Source organism: Lates calcarifer, linkage group LG21 (assembly GCF_001640805.2).
Source record: "Lates calcarifer isolate ASB-BC8 linkage group LG21, TLL_Latcal_v3, whole genome shotgun sequence".
Classification (NCBI taxonomy): domain Eukaryota; kingdom Metazoa; phylum Chordata; class Actinopteri; family Centropomidae; genus Lates; species Lates calcarifer.
In genome coordinates this window covers 2,192,518-2,212,863 of record NC_066853.1, presented here as the reverse complement: position 1 = coordinate 2,212,863, position 20,346 = coordinate 2,192,518, and the positions used below count along the sequence as shown (strand labels likewise).

The window sequence follows — 20,346 nt, the reverse complement described above, 5'->3', positions numbered from 1 at the left end:
GCTCCGTCAAGCTCCCGTAAAACACGCACACTGAAACAGGAAATGGAATAATATGTGTTAAAAATAAAAGCGTACATTTAAATAATAAGGAAAGAAAAAAGAGAAAAATATAAATATTACACTGCCTACGTGATAAAATGGGTTTTAAAATGCTCTTCAGAATTAAAAGTGGTCAGTTTTAGGCGTGTTTTGTTTGATGAGCTGAAAATGCACGGGCCCTCTGCTTTTATTTTGAAAATCCAACCGGATTCTACGCGCGGATGTAGCTGCCTAGCTTGACACCGGTAGACACTTCACTCCCTCCATTCATTTCACCCGCACACAGTCGCATCCTAGCAGCGAGCCCTCCCCTCCCGTTCCTCTCCGCCTGGAAAGATGGCTGCTCCGGCGCTGGTGAGAAGCTCCGGCCCGGCGCTCTGCCCGAGCTTCGCGGAGGTCTGCTCGTTCCTGGAGCGATACGGAGCGGCGCTGGATCTGCCCGAGATGACTTTCCCGCAGATGGAGAGGTATCTGCGGGACACGACGGCAGGTGAGGCGGTCGGCGGCGGCGGTTTTAGCGGCGGGGTTGTGGTGCGGGGCGAAGAAGTGGTGGAAAGCTGCGACACTTGAAACCGAAGGAGAAGGGGGCCACCACTACCACCATCACCATCACCATCATCATCACGATGATGATGAGGATGACGAAAAATGTTGTGTGTGTGTGGCCCGGCGGAGCAGCATCAGATCGGGAGTTTAGTCACCGACTTTATACTCTTTTCTCCCCGGCTGAGGCACATATTTCCCCGGGTCAGAGTTGGGTTTTCCCCGGCGGACCACCGCTGTTTTCTCCAAGTTTTCACGGAAACATTTGGGCAGAGGGAAAACGTAGCTGCTAACAGAGCTAGCCCCCCCCCCTCTCTGCAAACCCCACTCACTTTGGACTCTGGTGTATGTTTGTGCTAAAGTTACGGGGATCGGACGCAGACGGGGGTTCGGGATTTGGCACGGCACCCCTGGGGGTTATAGCCAGAGCCAAGTGACAGGTCGTCGATAATGTTGTCAAGGCTGGTATTGATCTGTTAACGGTAAACTTGGTGTGGGAGCCATGATGCAGCACTGCCGAGTGACCACACACAGAACAACCAGCTAGCTCCGGAGTGTTGTCAGGTGTAATTTTTCACCGGCCTTGCCTCGCAGGCAGCCGGAGCGGAGTGACATCAGTGTCCCCTGTGTTTGTGTGTTGATTGTGTGTTCACGGCAACGACGTTTCCCCCGTTTGATCCGTTTTTTAGACGCAGCGAGGGACGTTAGCTTAAAAACAGTGGATGTTATTTTTTGGCTATTGGTTAGAGTGGCTGTCAAATGTGCACAGGCGCAGTAGGAACTCTGGCTGCTGGCTAACTAGTTAGCATCAAGGTTTCCGTCAACTTTTAATCAAAGTACAACACGGAGGCCTACAGATAATTTACAAGTTTGTCGTTTGTCTGAAAGAGGTTTTTCAGCTTGTTAGCTGTCGTGTTAGTAGCTTTTAAACCGTGTCAGACAATCCTGCTTGTTAGCTAGCTAATTTTCCGTTACCGTTAGTTCTGTTGCTTACAGCTTTTATACCGTAAATAGAGTGAAGTAAGACTTAACATGTAATATATATACTGTAGTTGACTATATTGCTCTGATATATTTAAAATCGGCCGTGATTTAACGATGTCGACTGTGTTTATAGTGTTAAAACCTAAAACATTTCAGTTTGTCGGGCCAGAGGAGAAAAGAAAACTGGAATTTCCTCTAAATTTTAGGCTCCGTAAAAGTCTCATATCAGACCACACATCAGTCCTTTTTTTGTCAAATGTCAGAGGGATTTTTCTGTCATTTTAAAGACAGTCATAACAGTATCGTGACAACAGTAATCAGAAGACAAACGAAACATCTTATTCTCATCACAGATTACTCTGCACATTATTTCCTCTGTCCTTCTAGTCTAAAAATGTCAAAACAGTAATGGAAAAAAGTCCCTCACATGTCCCCAAGGTGACGTCTTCAAACTTCTTGTTTTAGCCATCCAACCCTCCAAAACTTACTGACATATGAGACAAAGAAAAGCAGAAAACACATCAGTTTGAGAGGGTGGCATCAGCAGATATTTGTGGCATTTTGCTGAGAAAAAAAGACTGAATTGATTAATCGATTATCAGAAAAGCTGCAGATTAATTTTCTTTTGATTGTGGTAAGTTCACCCAACCAGAGTTTCACAAAACATTATAAATAAGTGGCATTAATTTTAGCTAAGTGTAAGATCTCATGAAAAACCATATTACCTCATTAAAACCACACACCTCTGAGATCCCACACCCAGGTTTTTTGTGAACCACTGACAAAACAAAACATCTATTCACCCAGCACGGACTGAGCAATATAAAATATTCATATGTTAGCACATCGCCACAGTTTTGGTGCAGATATTTTATGGAAAGTAAAACTGTGAGAGCAGAAAACACACTGCAGCTCATGAGCAGTGCACTGGAAAACAGGCTGCTGATGCTGACGCTGGACTTGAAGGTGTTTATGAAGCGTTAAGATGAGCAGTGTTTCTAATCACCTCGGTGTGTTTTCCAGTCCCTAAACCTCTTGTGGAGCTCCACGTGAAGCTGCTCAGAAAACTGGGGAGGTCTGTGTCGACCGACCGCTGGGAAAAATACCTGGCTAAGGTGAGGACTCTGTGTGTGTGTGTGTGTTGGTCTGGAGCCTTACTTCTGGCTTGTGTGCGGTGACTATATCCAGAGGTTGTTTCCTGTAGGTTTGCCAGGAGCTGAACAGTACCTGGGCATGGGAGCTGGAACAGAAGGGCTACCAGGAGATGTCCATGGAGTGCAAGTCGAGCATCCTCAAAGTAAGACACAGCCGGTTCTGCTTAATACAGCTGCTGTACCTACTCCTCTCTTCACACACTTTCATTGTTCACCTCTCAGTATCTCTGCGAGTGCCAGTTTGACGACAACCTGAAGTTCAAGATGGCGATCAACGAGGAGGACCCGGAGAAGATGCGTCTGCAGCCCATCGGTCGGGACCGGCAGGGTTTGATGTACTGGCTGCAGCTGGACCAGGAGCAGAACATCCGGCTGTACACGGAGGAGCAGGACGATCTGGACGGGTCCACCTGGAAGTGCATCGTCAGGTAGGGTCTCATCTATTGTTATCGCTTCCTCTGTTCGTTAAAAACAAGAAAAGGTGTTTTTCTGGATGCAACACGTTCTTCTTTCCTGTCGTTTCATATCTTCTTTGAACCACTTATCCCATCGGTCGTCTCAGGACTCGTAACGACTTGGCCGAGGCTCTGGAGCTGCTGAAGGCTCAGATCGATCCAAACCAGAGTCAGGACCGGGACCAGAACCAGGCTGGATCCAGGAGCACCAGCCCCACAGAGAAAAACGCAGGTATGTCGACGCACCTCTGAGTGTTTAGAGGTTTTTCTGACTGCAGACGGTCGCCTAGCTAAGAGCCAAGATACGGTACAATCTGATCCGGTGCTGTTTTTGTTTTTGTGATGGCAACTTAGGGGATGGAGCCATAGGAAGCACCATCTCTGAACCCTCCAAGACCACAGAGGAACAAACTGAGAGTAAGAAGGTCGACCCTGTAAAGGAGGAGAAGCCTCTGAGACAAGGTAACAACGTTTTAAAACAGATTTTAAATCAGTAAAATCTGATAGATGAACGTGGTGTTGAGCGTGTGGTTATTTTGCTTTATTGGAAAGCTAGCGCTCCGTCCCTCTCTTGTTTGCTCTTTCTAGGAGTATAATTATTTGGTTGTTTTTGCTTTGTAGAGGTGAAGCAGGAGCCGACGCAGCCGGTCAAGCAGGAAAACACTGAGGGTAAAAGAAGACAAGACGGACCACAAACCGCCCGCGTTCGATAACCGCGTGAGCACGATCACCTCCATCGTCAAATCAGAATCCAGGGATGCCGACGCCCCCAAGAACGCCTGTGTCGGTCGTCATGGCACCAGGTGCAGCTGCGACAAAACAGGAAGTGAACAAGGAAGAGGAAGCAGGGCGGGCGGTCGTCAGGAGCAACCAGCAGGCCAAGATACCACTGAAGAAGAGGGAGCTAAAGCTCGCAGAGAGCTACCACAGCAACCACCTCAACAACAACAGCAGCAGCAGCATTATTGTCTGTAACCCCTCAGTGATCCAGAGCAAAGACAGTCATGGGAGAGAGGGGACGTTACTGAACTCATTAGCGCCCCCTGGTGGTCCGGCTGCCTCGCAGCAGCAGCAGCAGCAGCAGCTGGTGGTCACTGCATCGAGGCAAGAGCTGACCAACGGCAGAGCGTCGCTCCTCCTGCCTCACAAAGAGGGACAAAATGGAGTCATAGGAGTCATAGGTCAGGTGGGTGTTGTGGGTCATGTAGGGGTCAATCCGCAGCCCGTCCGAGCGTCACAGAGCCCCCGGTGCCGAGCAGCAGGAACAAAACGGGCCGAGTTTGGACCACCGGGGCTCCAGAGCTGTGGAGGAAGAGAGGGAGGTGAGTCGGCAGTCGGTGCTGGTGAGGAAGGGACCGATCGAAGGAGAGACGGCGGCAGCAGCCGCCACCGCTCTTCCTCCTCAAACAGCCAGGAAACTAACGCTGTTACCCCCCAAATCTGATCCACCCCCTGAGGCTGCAGAGAGAAAAGTGGACTCTGTTTGTGTCCCTTCGCTGTCTCAGTCCACAGAGGAACCCAAGAGACAGACGACAGAGGACCAGGGATAAAAAAACGACAGAGGAACAGACAAAAACTGGACACTGCAGCCGTCAACAGAGAAACGACGACGTGGACGAGAGGGAGGAGACGAGAGGTGAGGTGTCCGGGCGCTCTGCGGCAGAGGAAGGAAGCAAAGACGACCATGAAAAGAATAAAAGCACTTTAGGGAAGGTGGAGGCAGAAACAGGAGCCGCTGTTCCACCACTGAAAGTAGAACATAAAGATGAGAAGGAACACCAGGGAGACGGGGTCAATGGTGGACTGGTGGCCCAGGTTAGAGTCAAGGACGCTGGGCTTGGAGCAGAGGAGAGGCAGGGTCCTCTGGAGGAGGCGTCCTCTGAGATCCAGAAAGAAGGAATCAGGCTGAAGATAAAGATTCCTCCCCACAGGAGGAACAAGTTAAAGGGGAAAGGGGGAAAGGAGGAGGAGAAAGAGAGGGAGCAGGAGAAGGAGCAGGAGGTGCAGGAGGAGGGAAGACCACTGAGGAGATCTGCAAGGATTTGCAGGTATGTGTGTGTTAAAATGATAAAAACAGGCGATCAGAGAATAAAGTTTGAATCAGTCTTTGTCCATTTTGATCTCAGGTACATCTGCTTTGACTCTGACAATAAATTCAGTCCCATTTGCACCTTTTTTCTTGAAGATCATCTGCTTTGCCAACCTGCAGGCCGAGCTCGAAAGCAGCCGAGAGCCAGAGAAAGAAACCGCAGAGAAAGCAGGCGCTGCCTCCCAGAACGAGGGGAGAGGAGGAGGAGGAGGACGACGAACAGGAGGAGGAGGAGGACGAGGAGCAGAGCTCAGCCACAAAGAAAGACGTAAAAGCAGAACCTGCCGGGCAAATCAGGAAACGCAGGGTAAACGCAGCGTGTAAACTCAGGTTACTCGTTTCTCTATTCTTTTGTCTGACTCACAGTTTCTCTTCATCTTCAGGGTAAACGGAGGCATCGATGCCCCCGGTGGTCCAACATGCGCTGGAAGAGGCGTAAACTTAACGAAGGAGGGGAGGCGGAGGACAGAGGGAGGAAGCGAGGGGAGGAGGAGAGCGAAGGAGGGAGCGACTCGGAGGAATCCTGTAAATCAGAGGAGATTCCCAGCGAGGACGCCTGCACTCACTGTGGCCTGCCCAACCACCCCGAGCTGGTGAGAGAGGAGTTTCACTGATCCAACGCTGACGAGGAGCTCAGTCGCTAAACTGTGTTTGTGTCTGTGTCGTCAGATCCTGCTGTGTGACTCCTGTGACAGTGGATACCACACCGCCTGTCTGCGCCCGCCGCTCATGTTGATCCCAGACGGAGAGTGGTTCTGTCCTCCCTGCCAACACGTAACGTCTCCGGTCAAACTCTGAACCCGTTTGTGTCGTTGCGCTGAAACTTCCTGACAGAATTTAAACGAGCCGTTTTTGGTTTTTCCTCCCTGCAGAAGCTGCTGTGTGAGAAGCTGGAGGAGCAGCTGCAGAATCTGGACAGTGCTCTGAAGAAGAAAGAGCGAGCAGAGAGGAGGTAAACACACACACACACACACACACACACACACACACACGATGATGGACTTTCTGAAAATGTTTTGATTGAACTTTTTTTGTGCGTCTGTGCAGGAGGGAGCGGCTGGTGTACGTGGGGATCAGCGTGGAGAACATCATTCCTGTGAGTGTGACGTCCTCCGCTTTAAACAGATGATTAATTCAGTGTGTTAGTTTGTTAGTTATATTAGTTTCAACCTGTTTTAATACCAGAAATACTGAGAGAAAACAGAGAGGGTCAGAAGATCAGGTGAAGTCTGGGGATATGTCATGATAAAATTCATAAAATGATGAAAACATACGTGTTAAAAAAGCTGAGTAACAGCCCACGTGCAGCGGCACAAACAGTCCTCTTCAAGAAGAACCAGAACCAGAAACCACAGGTGTCACACTGCAGCAGGAAGCAGCACTTTCATTTTTTCTCATAAACCTGAGAAACCTAGAAACTAATCAGTCTCATCTCAGGACATCAGTTCCTTTGTATTTTGCTGTGCAACGTTAAAAAGAATCGTTTTGACTGTTTCAGGAGGGAGATGAGGAGGAAGAGGAGAAGTCGGCCAAGAAGAAAGATTCCAAAAAGAGTAAAAATCTGGGGCGGAGGTCGACCAGAACCAGGAAACACATCAGCTACAGGTGAGTTCAGAGATTCAAAGAACAGGAGGCAGGTTTAACGACAGTCTGGGTTTTAACTGTCACAGGAGAAACGTGATGAGTGAAAGCAGCGTGTTTTGTGTTGTAGGTTTGACGACTTTGACGATGCCATCGATGAGGCTATAGAGGAGGACATCAGAGACCTCTGTGGTGGTGAGTGGTTGGTTTATTTTGTGTGTTTGTTCTACACCTCGGCGTGTGGAGGAGTTACCGGGTTTTGTTTCGGCCGTAGGAGCGGGGCGGGGCAGAGACATCACCGCCATCCTGTCAGAGGACGGGAAGGAGAGCCAGCGGCCAATCAGAAGCCAGGCTCACTCTGCCAGGAACAGGAAGAAGCGGCGACTGAACGACCTGGAGAGTGACAGCACGGCAGCAGAGAGCGAGGACGAGTTCATGCTCAGCAACAGGTAACACACACACACACACACACACACACTACTTTTCCCTCCTTCAATCCAAAATCATGTCTGCTCTCTGGTTCATTTATCCTCCTCCTCTTCCTCCTCTTCCTCCAGCTCGGAGGACGAAGATTTCGGTGCGTCGGGTGCGGATGAAGAGGAGGAGGAGGATGAAGATGCTGGCAGCGAGGTGGGCAGCTGGGACAGCGGGACCCGACCCAGACGGGCGCCGAGAGGCGTGCCCAAACACCGGCCCGGCAAGACCCAGCGGCGGGGCAGGAAACGGCTGAGACGGCGGCGGAGACGCTCGTCAGAGGAGGAGGAGGAGGAGAGCGACGAAGAGATGGGTGAGTGGAAGGAGGACGGAGCAGGAGGTCGTACAGCGTTCATGTCTGCAGACGCTGTGATGAAGAGGGAGCTGAGCCCGAAGGCAAAGCTCTTACTTTCCAGATCCTGAACAAGAGGGACGATGGTTTAGAGTCGAGCTGATGACGTCCTCCTTTTGGAGGTACGTCCCACCAGGAGGAGACGTCAGGGTAGAGCCAGAACTCAGTGGAGAGGTTATAAATCTCATCTGGCCTGGGAACACTTTGGGATCCTCCAAACTGCTGCCGCTGCGACACGACCCCGGATAAGTGGAAGAAAACGGACGGATGATTAATCAATAAATCAAAAACAGATCTGCAGATTAATGAACTGTCCTGTTTTCAGGCTTCTAGAAAAAACTGAATTATCTGTAATATTTCCTCTCTCTCTCTCTCTCTCTCTCGGGTGTCGTCTCCAGACTCGGATCAGTTCAGCGACATGACGGACAGCGACGCTGACAAAAAGAGGCGGGGTCTGAGGCGGGGCCAGCGGCAGCAGGTCAACTACCGCGAGACGTCCGAGTCGTCGGACAACTCCCGCACCTCCGCCAACAGGAACAAGGTCAAACCCCGCGGCAGGCCGCGCAAGGAGCATCTCTCCAGCGACTACAGCGATGGTCGGTCACCGTCGACGTCCACGGCGTCATTTCCTGTCAGAAGATTTATCCCATCCACTAAATTCTCTCCTCTTTGTTTCTCTTCCAGCGTCGCCTTCTTCCAGAGACTCGGAGGAGGAGGACGGCTATGAGGACGAGGAGGAAGACGACCGGAGACGGAGAGGGAGCAGGAGGAGACGAGAGGAGGAAGACCTGCGGAGGAACAGGATGAGAGAGAAGCGGAGGAGATACGAGGACGAGGAGGACGAGGAGGACGACAGGGAGAGAGGGAGGCGGCTGAAGAGGAAGCTGTTGGACAAGGAGGAGGACAGAGACAAGAGGAGGAGGTTAAAGAGGACAGACAGAGAAGAGGAGGACCTGGAGAAGATGGGCAGGGGGAAGAGGAGGGAGATCCTGTCGCAGCAGCGCCGCAAACGACTCGCTCTGATGCTGAAGAAACGACGGCCTTCGACGGACGAGGAGGACGACGAGGAGGAGTCGGAGGAAACGGAGTCGTCGTCAGAGGAGGACCGCCCGGTCCGCAAAAGACTCAACCGCATCGACTCTGATGACGATGAGGAAGACGAGGAGGAGGAGGAGGAGGAGGAGGAGGGAAGGCAGAAGACGACGACCAAGAAGTCTTCAGCGGTGGAGAGGAGGGCCGACGGCGACGCTCAGGAAAAGGGAAGGGGCCGCAGCCTGTCTCCGACAAACAGACATCGGACCTCCAGAGGCCCGGTGAAGCCTGGGGCCGGGAGTCCCGCTACGCCCAGGGACAGTGCAGGATCAGGCAGGCAGGGCAGGCACAACGGCCCCTTCCATCCTGACGAGGAGGAGGAGGAAGGAGGAGGAATGAGGAGGAGGAGGAGGAGGAGGAGGAGGAGGAGGGCCAGACAGACTCATTAAACTCAGTCCAGAACAGTCCACAGTCATGATGGCTGTGTTTGTGTGAATAACGCTCGCTTCTTTCTTTCTGTTGTTTCTTTTTAACTGTCAGGCCTTTCACCCACAGCACCACCTCTCCACCTGGAGATCTCCCCCCCTCCCCCCTCCTCCCTCCTCCTCCTCCTCGCTGTCGTATCGTGGTACAGTGCTATCCACCGTCACACGCTGTTCGTCACAGCAGGAGACTCACAACTTCATTCACTCACACTCACGTCTGACAGATCGTTAACAGCAAGCGAACCGGACCAAAAGCACTTCCTGTTTCACGCAGCCGGAGGTTATCGCGACCCCCCCCCCCCCGAACTCTTTCCCCCACCCCGAGTCACGGACGTCTTTCTGCTGGGTCCACGAGACCAGGATAACGACGCTTTCATCCCACTGAGACCTGACGGATTTGGACACAGGAGTCTGTTTGTAGTGTACCTCGTCCTGAAGCACTTCATCATTCTCATAGCACTTAATAAACCCGCCGCCGCCGAAGGAGAGCGCCGGGGTCAAACTGAACACTTTGGATCAGGTGTAGAGAAACAACACGGCCACTAAATTACAGGAAGTCTGTTGGTGTCTACCCACAAACCCCCCTCCCTCTCTAAAAACCTAAAAAATAATCCTGTAAAAACACATTTTCAGCACAAACTAAACAACTCACCCTCACAGTTTTCAGGTTGTAGCAGAAACTTCAAAAACCTGCAAAAGTAAAAAGTAAGAAAGCTTTGGTCAACAGCGTCCAGCAGTAACGGTGCGTTCAAGTGCCCCTCGTCAGTTTGTAACGTCAAACATTTTAGATTTTTAACCTTTTAAAGGACAGTGCATCAATCTGTGACTATTTTTACAACATATTTATCATTTTTTGAGGCAGAAACACCAGGAGCTTTGTTTAATTTGACGGTAACTAAAGTTTTTGGTTTTGAAGAGTTGTTCAGACGTCACGTCAGGATTTAGGAAGTTTTTAAAAATTATATTTCACTTTTTTCCCATATTTTATAGACTAAACAGTTACTCAACTGTCTGAGAAATTGAAAGTTGAGGCAGCCATTGTGATATAAGCCTTGTAAAAAACAAAAGTCAGACTCATTTAAACTCCTGTAAAAGTCTCTGCAGGAGGAGACGAGTGTTCAGTTTCAGCCTGGTCGTCGCTCTGCGCGGTGGGAACACGTTTGCTGTACATAACTCTGCCTGTACGCTGTTCCTTGTAAGATAATAGATGTTCTGTTCTTAGTCCTCTTGTAAAATATAGTGTTATATTTTCTATATGAAGGAGAGGAGTTGAGATGCTGCTGGGGTGGAGGGGGAGGGGAGGGGGAGATGTTTGGATGGATGGGAGGCGGGGGTGGGGGGTGGGGGTTCATCATCAGCAGCAGTTGATTTGTGCGAAACCAGACCAGCGTGGAGTTCACCAGAAAACAAACCATCAGATGTGTTTAACTCTCAGCCCTGTGTTGTACATGTTCGAAAGGTTTTTAACGTTTCCTGTCCCCCGGGAGTTTTAGCTTTATTTTATTTTATTTTATTTTTGATTGTGAGGCTCAGGGGAGGAAAAACAAAAACAAAACAAAAACGAACGCTGGTCACCAATCAAACGTTTGTTTTCTCCACCAGCCATCTCAGCTTCTCGGCACTGTAAAGATTTACACTCGTCTGAAACTGTTTTAAATAATATCTCCGGGGCTGTCGGTGTCTTTGTCGGGCAGAGTGGAAGAATTCCTTTAACTTCACGCAGTCAAATCACTGTTCGGGCTTTAAATGAGTTTTATCCTGCTGTTCACATTAAACCCAATGATCCCAGTTTGAAGGCAGAAAGTTGTCGCAGATGTTTCTTCTGGGCCTGTGTTTATCAAAACCTCTGAGAACAATCTGCTTCAAACCAACTTTAAGAGCGTTTTTATGTCAAAATGCAGCTTTTGCTGAGCATATTTACCCACAATCCCCTGCTTCAGAACCAGGAAGTGCTGTCGCTCTAACAAACACCAAACTCCATTAACAAAACTTGATATTTTAAAGTTTCCTGGCTGGATGTCAGAGATGAACGCTGCTTTTTAATGACTTCTCAGTCTTTTTAACTGAACTACAGTTCAGCTTCACTCTGAACTCTCTGAGTCTGATTCCAGCAGTTTAAGCTGCTGACTATCACTCAGTTAGAGGGAGATGGTAGCTGAAGAACCAGAGTCACACTGAGTGAGATCAGGTGTTCAGAGGCTCCATTCTCCCTGTAACACGTCAGTGAACCAGCAGGTAAAACAGTCACATTAAGTTGATTTAAGTCCAAAATGTCATTTTTAGCAGTTTGATAAACACAGGCCCAGAGTCCAACTTTCTCCTGGATTCAGATCTGATTTTCTCTGAAGCTCTGTCTTTAAAAAACAGCCAGTAATTTAACTTTCAGGAGCGAGAAACACTTTGGTTTTTATTCTGGAAATGCAACAGTTTCTCTTGTTTTTTTGGTCACAAAACAAAACACACTACTGAAACTCTTCGTACAGTAAAAACTCTGATTCCAGGTGTTTTCTCTGCATCAGACTGATCAAGTTTCTGTCGCTTGTCGGAGAAAATAAAATCTTGAAATCAAAAAAAAAAACCTGTTGATGCACATGAAGAGAAACCACCAGAGAAGAGTCACTAGTTTCTGTAGCTGTGAGAGTTTCACCACTGAACTTATTTACGACAAATGTTCTTTGACATTATCCTTTATAATCACTTTAAAGAGCATCCTGTAATGATTAAAAAAACACAAATCATGTCTGTATGAGTCAGATTATGTTCATGGTTTATATTTAGCTCATTAAAAACATCAGTAAATCATCAGAACCAGATGATCTGTGCTTCAGAATCTCAGTTTTCTTCTTTCTACCCTTAAATCGATGATTATGTGAACTGGGTTTGGTGCGAGCTCGGTGGTTAATTTACTAAAATGTTCTTTCAGGTACTTTCCTGCGCTCATGTTATCCTCGAGATCTCATTACAAATACAACACAACAGCAGTTATTTCATTTCCTGTTTCAGCCCCTCAAGTTCAGACTGAGGTAAAACCAATATTTTTATAATGTTTTTTTTTTTTAACCTTTTTTTCTCGTCATGGTGGAAAATGTTGACGTGCGTCTGCATTTTTAAAATGTTCAATAAAACTAATCTGGATTCACTCAGAACAGGCGCCTCTGGATGTGACCGCAGCTCCTTCCATTTCTCTGTTGTACTGTTACTGTAGTTATCGCTGTAACATAAATGTTTTCTAAGTTATTAAAACCAACATCCCAGGCATCTCCTCAAACACACACCGTGTCTGTGCCTCTTTTATTTAATCCCGAGGGTCTAAATCTTTAGGTTTAGGATAGAGATATATTCTGGGTAAAATAGAAACAACTATAATGGATGATTTTATAATTAACCAACAGAGAATCTCTATATTATCATTATTATTATTATTCAGTTATTTTCTGTTGATATGTATTTTGTAATTTCCTGATTTCAGTTTTCACTATAAAACTTTAAATAGTCACTTCTCTGTTTTGTATTTGAAACTTTCACTAAAAATACAGACTCTAAAAAAATCCATGATGCTTTTATTTTGAAAGGCTCCAACATTCTAAATTGATCTACTTATTATTTTCTCAATTAAACGATTGATTATTTGGTTAGTGAAGAGTCTGAAAGTCCAACCATGGCAAAGATCAAATGTAATGCAAATTAATATGATCAGTTAACTGGCTTTTAATATGATATATAAAATATGATATGTATCTATTTATGTATTTACTCATTTATCTGCATTCTATTCTTTTCCTTTTAAATTGGGAAAATATAAAAGGAAAAATACATGTATTTAAAATATATTTGTATTTTTATTTCTACATTGTTTATTTACTTATATTATCGTGATAAAATTGCACATTAAAACTCATTTTGATAAATAAAGTCAAACTTTCTGAGCAGGCGAGGGTGTAGTTACGCGAGGAGACCACTGGAGGGCGCCGAGCAATGACGACCATGTTTAGTTAAGGTAGATATAACGCCTTACGAACACTTCCGGTAAGTACATGCAAAATAAAACTACGCAGAGACGTTGAAACGTAGCGCGGCTACGAGAATAAGGATAATACGTACGGACGTGACGACGTCTTGTGCGTAGAGATCACGTGATTGTTTTGGCGTGTGTTAGCAGCGATACGTGTTGCCGCGAGATTTCATCTTGGAGCTGGATGCTGAGGAGCAGCTAGCTTAAACTACAGTTTGCTAACGCGTTTATCTTCAGACTTTACACCGCCTGTGTTCCACCTCAGAGCGGCTCGGCACGGTTTGGTTCACCTCGGAGAGGAAGCAGGCTTCTCGGCTCGTTTACCCACCCTCCAGCTGTCGGGTATTTATTTTCTGAGAAGTTGTCCCGGGTTAAATTAGCCAGCTTTGTGGCACGAAATAGGTCACACAGCTCTGAGCCGAATCTGGTTTTCTTTTCTCTCCCGCCGCCTCGTCCAGCGGGTCCGCAGACGGTAACGATGGTTTTACTGAAAAACCTCCATCCACCCACCGAGGGAGTGCGGCACGAGCAAGCCGAGACCACGGCGGTGATGGACGGCCAGAGGCTGGGCTGCGGCACGCTGTACGTCGCTGAAACGTAAGTGGTTGTTTTTCTCTTTAAACTACAGGTGTCCGGCTCACCTGAGGTTTTACATCAGAGTTTTACACAGACACGACGTTAAATTATGTTAATATACAGAATAGAAAGAACAATAACATTTAAAAAAGTGTTCACGACTCCACAAAACTTCATGTTTATCACTTCCGGCACAGTCTCTTTCAAAATAAAACCAAAATAAAATCCCGAAATTTCCTGATGTGTTCACCTCCTGCTCCAAAACTATCACTGAAAATTTCCACAGTCATAAACACAGTTAAAGTGAAGTTTATGTCACTTTATGTTCTGTTTCAGGGCCCTTTCCAACTTAAATCCAAACAACAACAGTCAGTGTGTGTGTTTTTTCTCTCTGGCAGCCGCCTGTCGTGGTTTGATGGTTCAGGGATGGGTTTCTGTCTGGAGTATCCAACCATCGGCCTTCACGCCATCTCCAGAGATGTCAGTGCTTACCCACAGGAACACCTCTACGTCATGGTCAACGGCAAACTGAGCGGTGAGGAGAAACTCCACGTTTAACGTTTAGATCAATCACTTGTGTTTCTTGTATCTTGTGAAACACCGGATGCTGTGTTCTCACCTTCATCCCTCCCAGATGAGAATGAGGCAGAGATGGCAGAGAAACCAGCTGATGAGGAGGACGACGGCGGCAGCAGTGGTGGAGATGATGATGACGATGATGATGATGAAGAGGGGAGGATCACAGAGATTCGATTTGTGCCCAGCGACAAAGCAGCATGTGAGTGACCACGACATCCACACTGAAGCTTACTTTATATTTTTACTGCCCGAGCTTCTTCATTCTGATCAGTCTTTTAACATTTTAGAGACAGAATATTCTGTAAGTAAAACACATTCAAATGTCCGTAAGATCTTTGAGGACCCTTGAATGCACCATCAACAAGAATTATCCTGCTGTAAAAACTATAAAACCTGGAGGATATGATTTATTATATGATGTTTTTTTTGTTTCCTTTTGATGACACACACACACTGTAGTTTGTTTTGATTCAGTTCCACACACACATACACACACACACACACACACACACACACACACACACACACACACACAGCACAGTAGGTTTTACCTCCACCAGTCAGTCCTACACATCTGTAGCAGCAGACTCACAGATCTCAACACCAGAAATATCTGATTTATCTCCTGAGAAATGGATGAACATGTTGGAAAGTGCCTGAGCTCACACACTTCAGGATCTTTCACCAGAGCTGCACCGAACTTTAATGGATTCTTTGTGTTTTTTTAAACACACAGTGGAGTCCATGTTCTCTGCCATGTGTGAGTGCCAGGCTCTGCACCCCGACCCCGGAGGACGACGACTCTGACAACGACTTTGAAGGAGAGGAGTACGACGTGGAGGAGGCCGGTGAGTCAGAGCTGCAGTCTGTTGTGTTACAGTGTGAAATAAACGCTGTGTTGACTCTGTGTGTTTTCTCCTCATGTCTCCGTCTGTCTGTCTGTCCCCTCTGGACTCCTCGGTTGCAGAGGCAGGTAAGACGTCCACAGATCTTTACTTTAACACCAAAAGTTGTTTCTGAACGTCCAGCCTGAGTGTAGTCACCCTCTCTCTCCTCCACCGCCCAGAGCACGGTCACGCCGACATCCCGACCTTCTACACCTGTGACGAGGGTTTGTCGTCGCTCACGCAGGAGGGCCAGGCCACGCTGGAGAGGCTGGAGGGGATGTTGGCTCAGAGCGTCGCTCAGCAGTACCACATGGCCGGCGTCCGAACCGAAGAGAGCAAGCCTGAATTTGAAGGTTTGAGTCGCACACTGTTGACGTTGTTGTTACCTCTGATGCAGAGAGCAGACCCGGGTCGTTTGAGAACCGGTCTGAGTGTGTGTGTTACTGTTGACAGATGGTATGGAGGTGGACGCAGCGGCGATGGAGGCTGGACAGTTTGAGGACGCAGATGTCGATCACTGGTAAGTTTCACCGTATCAACTCTAACATCTGATGGAAACGACCAGAGCGTCTTTCCTTCGACATTTCCATCATGGTTTTTTGGCGACATTGTGATTTAATTTTAGTCAAATTATAGTAATTTAGATTTTTTTGTTCACTTCAGTCACATCAGCCTGATTTTTAACAGTGACAGTTTCGTCTCTTTTCTGTAAAACATTTTTAGTTTTTATGAGTCCTAAAGCTGCAGCTGTCCGATCTCTACTCACAGTCAGAACAGAGCCTCTCTCCGTTTGTCGCTCTTGCTCAGCTAGTGTTAGCATTAGCATTAGCATTAGCATTAGCGCAGCTGATTAACTCGCATGTTCAGCGAGGGTAAATCGTTGGATGACGTAGTGAGATTTCTTTAGATTTGGACATCTGAGCTTTAACATTCAACCCAGATGAAAGAGAGTTAATGTTACATCAGTGCTTCATCAACAGCACAGCTCTGACCTCGTCTTTTTATAAACTACAAGGTCTTTACTTTCTTTATCTCAGCTGTACGACTTGTTGCTGCTTCTAATTCTCAGCAGACTGGAGATGACAGAGAAGTTACTGAGCACAAGATGCTTTAAGGCGAAGTCCAGTTTTTATTCATTATTCAAATATTTCATCATAGTTTTTTTTTTTTTTTTTTTTTTACATTTTAGTTTTCGTCTTGAAAAAGGTCGTTGAATATTTTTTGTCGTAGTTTGAACAACAGTTCCAGATGCCTCGTGGTTTTACCTCGCTCTTTAAATAGTTTACATCAGGGACGAGGACGTAGTTTTACTGAGAACGTGTTGAGACAAAGTCAGGCACAGATGAAAAGCAGCTTAAAGCTAAAACATCAAAATAAATGTGGAGGATCAGACTGTCAGCTCATGTGTTGTCTGACTCTCTCTGTAGATGGACGTCATCTCAGCAGCCAATCAAAGCAGCGGAGTTGCATTGTGGGATTGGGGAGGAACACCGTGGTGATTGTTAAAGTCCGTCAGCTCTTACCTGTCCTCTCTTCCTGTTCTCGCTGTAAAAACAAACCCTTTCCCAAGCACTTAAACTCATCTCAGTAGTCTTCTCCCCTCCCTTCATCCTCTGTCTGTTGTGTTGCAGTGGAGCTCACATGTTGTGTTGTGTTGTTAGTTTTCTACTGATTTGTCCCGGTTGTGTTGCTGATGTGTGCTCTGTGACACAGTGGAGTCAGCCACAGTAGACTATTGAGATGCAGCCCTGAATGACCAGGTCCTTGTGTCGACTGTAAAAACTAAACACTGCTTCTGTTTCTGTTTTTGTACCGAAAGACAAATTTAAATCAGATTCTCTGCAGAGGAGAGTTGATGTCTTTGTATTAAATTGTCAATAAATGCATAGTTTTTCTATCAGTTTACTTTTCTTGGTTTATTTTAACTGAATCGTCGTCTAAAATCCAACTTTTAAGAAGTTTTGTTTTGGTTGTTTTAGAGGTGAAATGTGGAAGTTAGCTTTTTAATGACGAGAGTTTCTTTTTTTGATGGTTGTTCTCATGCGATCATCTTCATTAATCTGTTAATTATTATTCTTCTTTTACAGTTAATCAGTATGAAAACTGAAGATATTCAGTCTCCAGTCACGTAAAACAGAAGGATTCAGGATTCAGCGACTGATTTCAACAGTTTAATCTGCCTTTCCAGTTTTTACAGAGAATTCAAAGGCACCAATAACATCAGAACAGTCTGTTCCTCGTCTGTGCTCCGCTCTGAAATATCAAGTACTATACGGCTTAATACTTATTAAAAAGTTGTTATTTTAACAATATTACGTCAAATTCTCAGGTTTCCATTGGCAGTTTTCCAGTTAATTAATCAGTGAATGAGCTTCGTTAATGTTTTATTACAAACAATAATACTGTAATCAGATAATATTAATATAACCAGAAAAAGTGTGTTTTAATCAGCTAAAAAATAAATCATGCAAACTTTCTCTTGGTTATAAATGTTAATATTCCAGTGGCGTGTGTTTGTGTTTGAGCAGCTGAATGCTCTGTTTATTTAAAAAACACTAAAATTACTGTAGATTAGTGTTTAGCTTCCAACATGTGCTTTTAAGGTGAAATCCTGATTCACTAAAACACCTCCAGGTTTAAGTCTCTTTTAGAAAAGTGCATATCAGTGTTGTTCTTCTTCTAACTTGTGTCGGCTGCAGGTTTACAGCCTGTCCTCCTGCCTGTCCTCCTGCCTGTCCTCCTGTCCTCCTGCCTGTCCTCCTGTCTGTCCTCCTGTCTGTCCTCCTGCCACGCTCACGTCCTCTTCTTGGTCTCCAGGGGGAGATGGAGAGGCGGTGATTTCCTCGACAGCAGAGGGACGAGTTTATCAAACAGCAGCACTGAGCTCATCATACCTGGAAACAGCAGAACAGAGTAGACGAGGTACAAGTTTGGTTTGAATGAAAACTCCCTGAGGAAACGTCTTTACCTTTTGTACAAACGTTCACTTGGATTCAGAGGTGAACTGGTTGGGTTTAGGGTGCTCAGAGGTCAAAGGTCAAGGCTCTTAAAACACGTTTTTAGCTGTAACTCGAGACGTAACTTTCTAACTAACTGTAACAGGACTGGTTATCAGGAGTCTGATCACACCAGTGTTTTTATGATGACAAATATGTAACTTGTATAATTTCAGGAGACGTGTTGCGCTCGCTCCAGCTGCTGTCGAAGAGAAAGTGCGTTTGTGTTTCATGAAACAAATGAGTCATGAGTATAAACGTTTAAGCAGCTTATCAGATTTGTGTCGACACTTTCAACACAACCGGCTGCCAGGAACACACACTAACACACACTAACACTAAACACTAAGACTCTCTGTCCCCCAGCTGCCCCTCATATCTTACTAGATATTTGTAAAAACGTGCAGATGTCCTGATGTCAGTGAACATCGCGCAGTCTTACCCAGCAGCGGGCCCAGCCAGTAGACCAGGCAGTACTCCAGGAAGGAGTTCCCACTGCAGGGGAACTGTGTGGAGAAGGCCAAGGCCGGGTTAAACACTGCTCCTGTCATACTGCCACCTGCACACACACACACACACACACACACACACAGCAGTTATTATCACCGAAACCCGTTTGTTAACAATTCTGAAACAAGCTGAACCTTCTTGGAAGTCAGTCTTTTCTCTGTAGAGAGACAGGAGGTTCATGTTTACATTGACCAAGGTCACGCATCCTGTTTAAACACATTTGAAGTTAAAATGATGAGTGATGAGTCAAACTGTTTATAACCTCAGGAAACCCCGCAGATGTCATCGGAGATAAATGGTCACAGTCTTTACTGTGACTCCTATCTCCACTAACACGCGGTGGATGTATGTAGTTCACGTGCAGAGGTCAGTTTGATGATGATCACACTAAATGGCTCCTTGTGAAGTTCTTCTTTTTCAAAATTCAGAGCCATCTCATATTTATTCTCCTTCACCTGAATCTCTGACATTTAATCAAACATTCACGTGACGTTATGAGAAACAAACAGTCGTTTTCGTACCTGCATAAACCACCGTCGCGATGACTGCAGCTACCGCGTGCACGCGGTATTTCTCCTCCACAGATCGCGTGTGCGTAATGGCAGTCTGTACCGCAAAGGCGCACGCGAACTCCACGGCGGCGGCCTTAGGCAGCGGCGCGTGAATGGGGCTGATGCACTGGTAACCGAGCAACTTGTGCCGCACGTGCATCCCCGACAACCCGATGCCCCAGATCACCGGCACCGCGGCGCGAGCGGCGGCGGCGGCAGCGAACTGGCACGCGATCCGCCGCAGGGCGCATCCACCCGAAATCCTCGCGTGGTACGCGTGCTCGAGCGCACCGGAGGGGTTGCCGATGGCCCCGCTGAAGGTGAGCCCGTGGACCACGGACGCCAGGTACGTCAAAGTGAGCGCGAGCCGGGGCTCGATCCCGCCCACCTCGGACAGCAGCTTTAGCTCGTGCGTGCAGCAGCACAGCTGGAAGGTGGACACGAGCTCCACGGCGTAAACTGACAGCCTGCTGCCCGCGAGGGTCTTGGTCAACACCCTGCGGGTCGCGTCGCTCAGCCCGACGATCCCCGCGAGCAGCGACAGAGACACCGCCACGTCTGCAGTCATGTCCGCGGGTCGTCTGCTCTCCTCCGGGGACTGTCCGCGCCTTCAGCCGTGTGCTGATGTCTCCTCTCCGGCCTCTGGTCTCTCTCAGTCCCGCTGGGATGTCGCTGTCTCGGATGGGAGTCTCGGCAGTACCCGGCCTCTGCGGTGCTCTCCCGGAGGATGCGGCATCCTAACGGGAACAAATGAGCTTCGGTCGCTGTGGCTCACATGATGCGGAAGTGCCGAGCTCCGCAGTTTTCTCCCCCTTCCTCCTCCTCCTCCTCCTCTCCCATCTCTTCCTTCTTTTCCTCCTCCTCCCACCTGGATAACATGTAACTCCCGACGTGTGTTAATGAATTAAAAGGGGCCAGATTTTTGTGCTACACCACTGCCTTTACAAATATAATAAATCACAGAAATACTTAAATTAATTTAGAAATTCAATGTAATATATTTTATTTCAAAGAATAGTTATACATGAAATCAGAGTGCATCCACAC

General features: G+C 47.2%; 3 protein-coding genes across 3 annotated transcripts; 2 read left to right on the top strand and 1 right to left on the bottom strand.

The window, feature by feature from the left end:
- Window positions 1-186: 186 nt before the first annotated feature.
- Window positions 187-12,460, top strand: rsf1a (remodeling and spacing factor 1a). The gene is given in 22 exon segments (XM_018674835.2): window positions 187-529; window positions 2,590-2,681; window positions 2,771-2,863; window positions 2,943-3,148; window positions 3,283-3,407; window positions 3,530-3,698; window positions 3,844-3,955; window positions 3,957-4,388; window positions 4,390-4,716; window positions 4,718-5,223; window positions 5,385-5,571; window positions 5,648-5,857; window positions 5,934-6,038; window positions 6,137-6,216; window positions 6,312-6,360; window positions 6,763-6,869; window positions 6,976-7,040; window positions 7,120-7,294; window positions 7,403-7,632; window positions 8,070-8,267; window positions 8,356-9,092; window positions 9,095-12,460. Coding segments are annotated over 22 exon segments (4,446 nt in total). The 5' UTR covers window positions 187-375; the 3' UTR covers window positions 9,182-12,460.
- Window positions 12,461-13,347: 887 nt separating this feature from the next.
- Window positions 13,348-17,142, top strand: clns1a (chloride channel, nucleotide-sensitive, 1A). Its single transcript, XM_051078985.1, is given in 8 exon segments — window positions 13,348-13,797; window positions 14,175-14,311; window positions 14,411-14,554; window positions 15,092-15,141; window positions 15,143-15,203; window positions 15,422-15,595; window positions 15,696-15,762; window positions 16,670-17,142. Coding segments are annotated over 8 exon segments (753 nt in total). The 5' UTR covers window positions 13,348-13,678; the 3' UTR covers window positions 16,671-17,142.
- A 404-nt stretch (window positions 17,143-17,546) lies between these two features.
- On the bottom strand, window positions 17,547-20,100 carry aqp11 (aquaporin 11). The gene is made up of 3 exons (XM_018674830.2): window positions 19,270-20,100; window positions 18,681-18,797; window positions 17,547-18,136 (listed from the first exon to the last, which is right to left on the bottom strand). The coding sequence occupies exons 1-3, from the start codon at window positions 19,865-19,867 to the stop codon at window positions 18,036-18,038; spliced, it is 816 nt and encodes a 271-aa protein (XP_018530346.1). The 5' UTR covers window positions 19,868-20,100; the 3' UTR covers window positions 17,547-18,035.
- Between the last annotated feature and the right edge of the window lie 246 nt (window positions 20,101-20,346).

Coding starts and splice junctions, on each gene's coding strand:
- aqp11 (XM_018674830.2), bottom strand. CDS start 19,867: ATGACTGCAGACGTGGCGGTGTCTCTGTCGCTGCTCGCGGGGATCGTC. Junction 18,798..19,269: donor CGCGACGGTGGTTTATGCAG/GTACGAAAACGA, acceptor GTGTGTGTGCAG/GTGGCAGTATGACAGGAGCA. Junction 18,137..18,680: donor CTGGCTGGGCCCGCTGCTGG/GTAAGACTGCGC, acceptor TGCTGTTTCCAG/GTATGATGAGCTCAGTGCTG.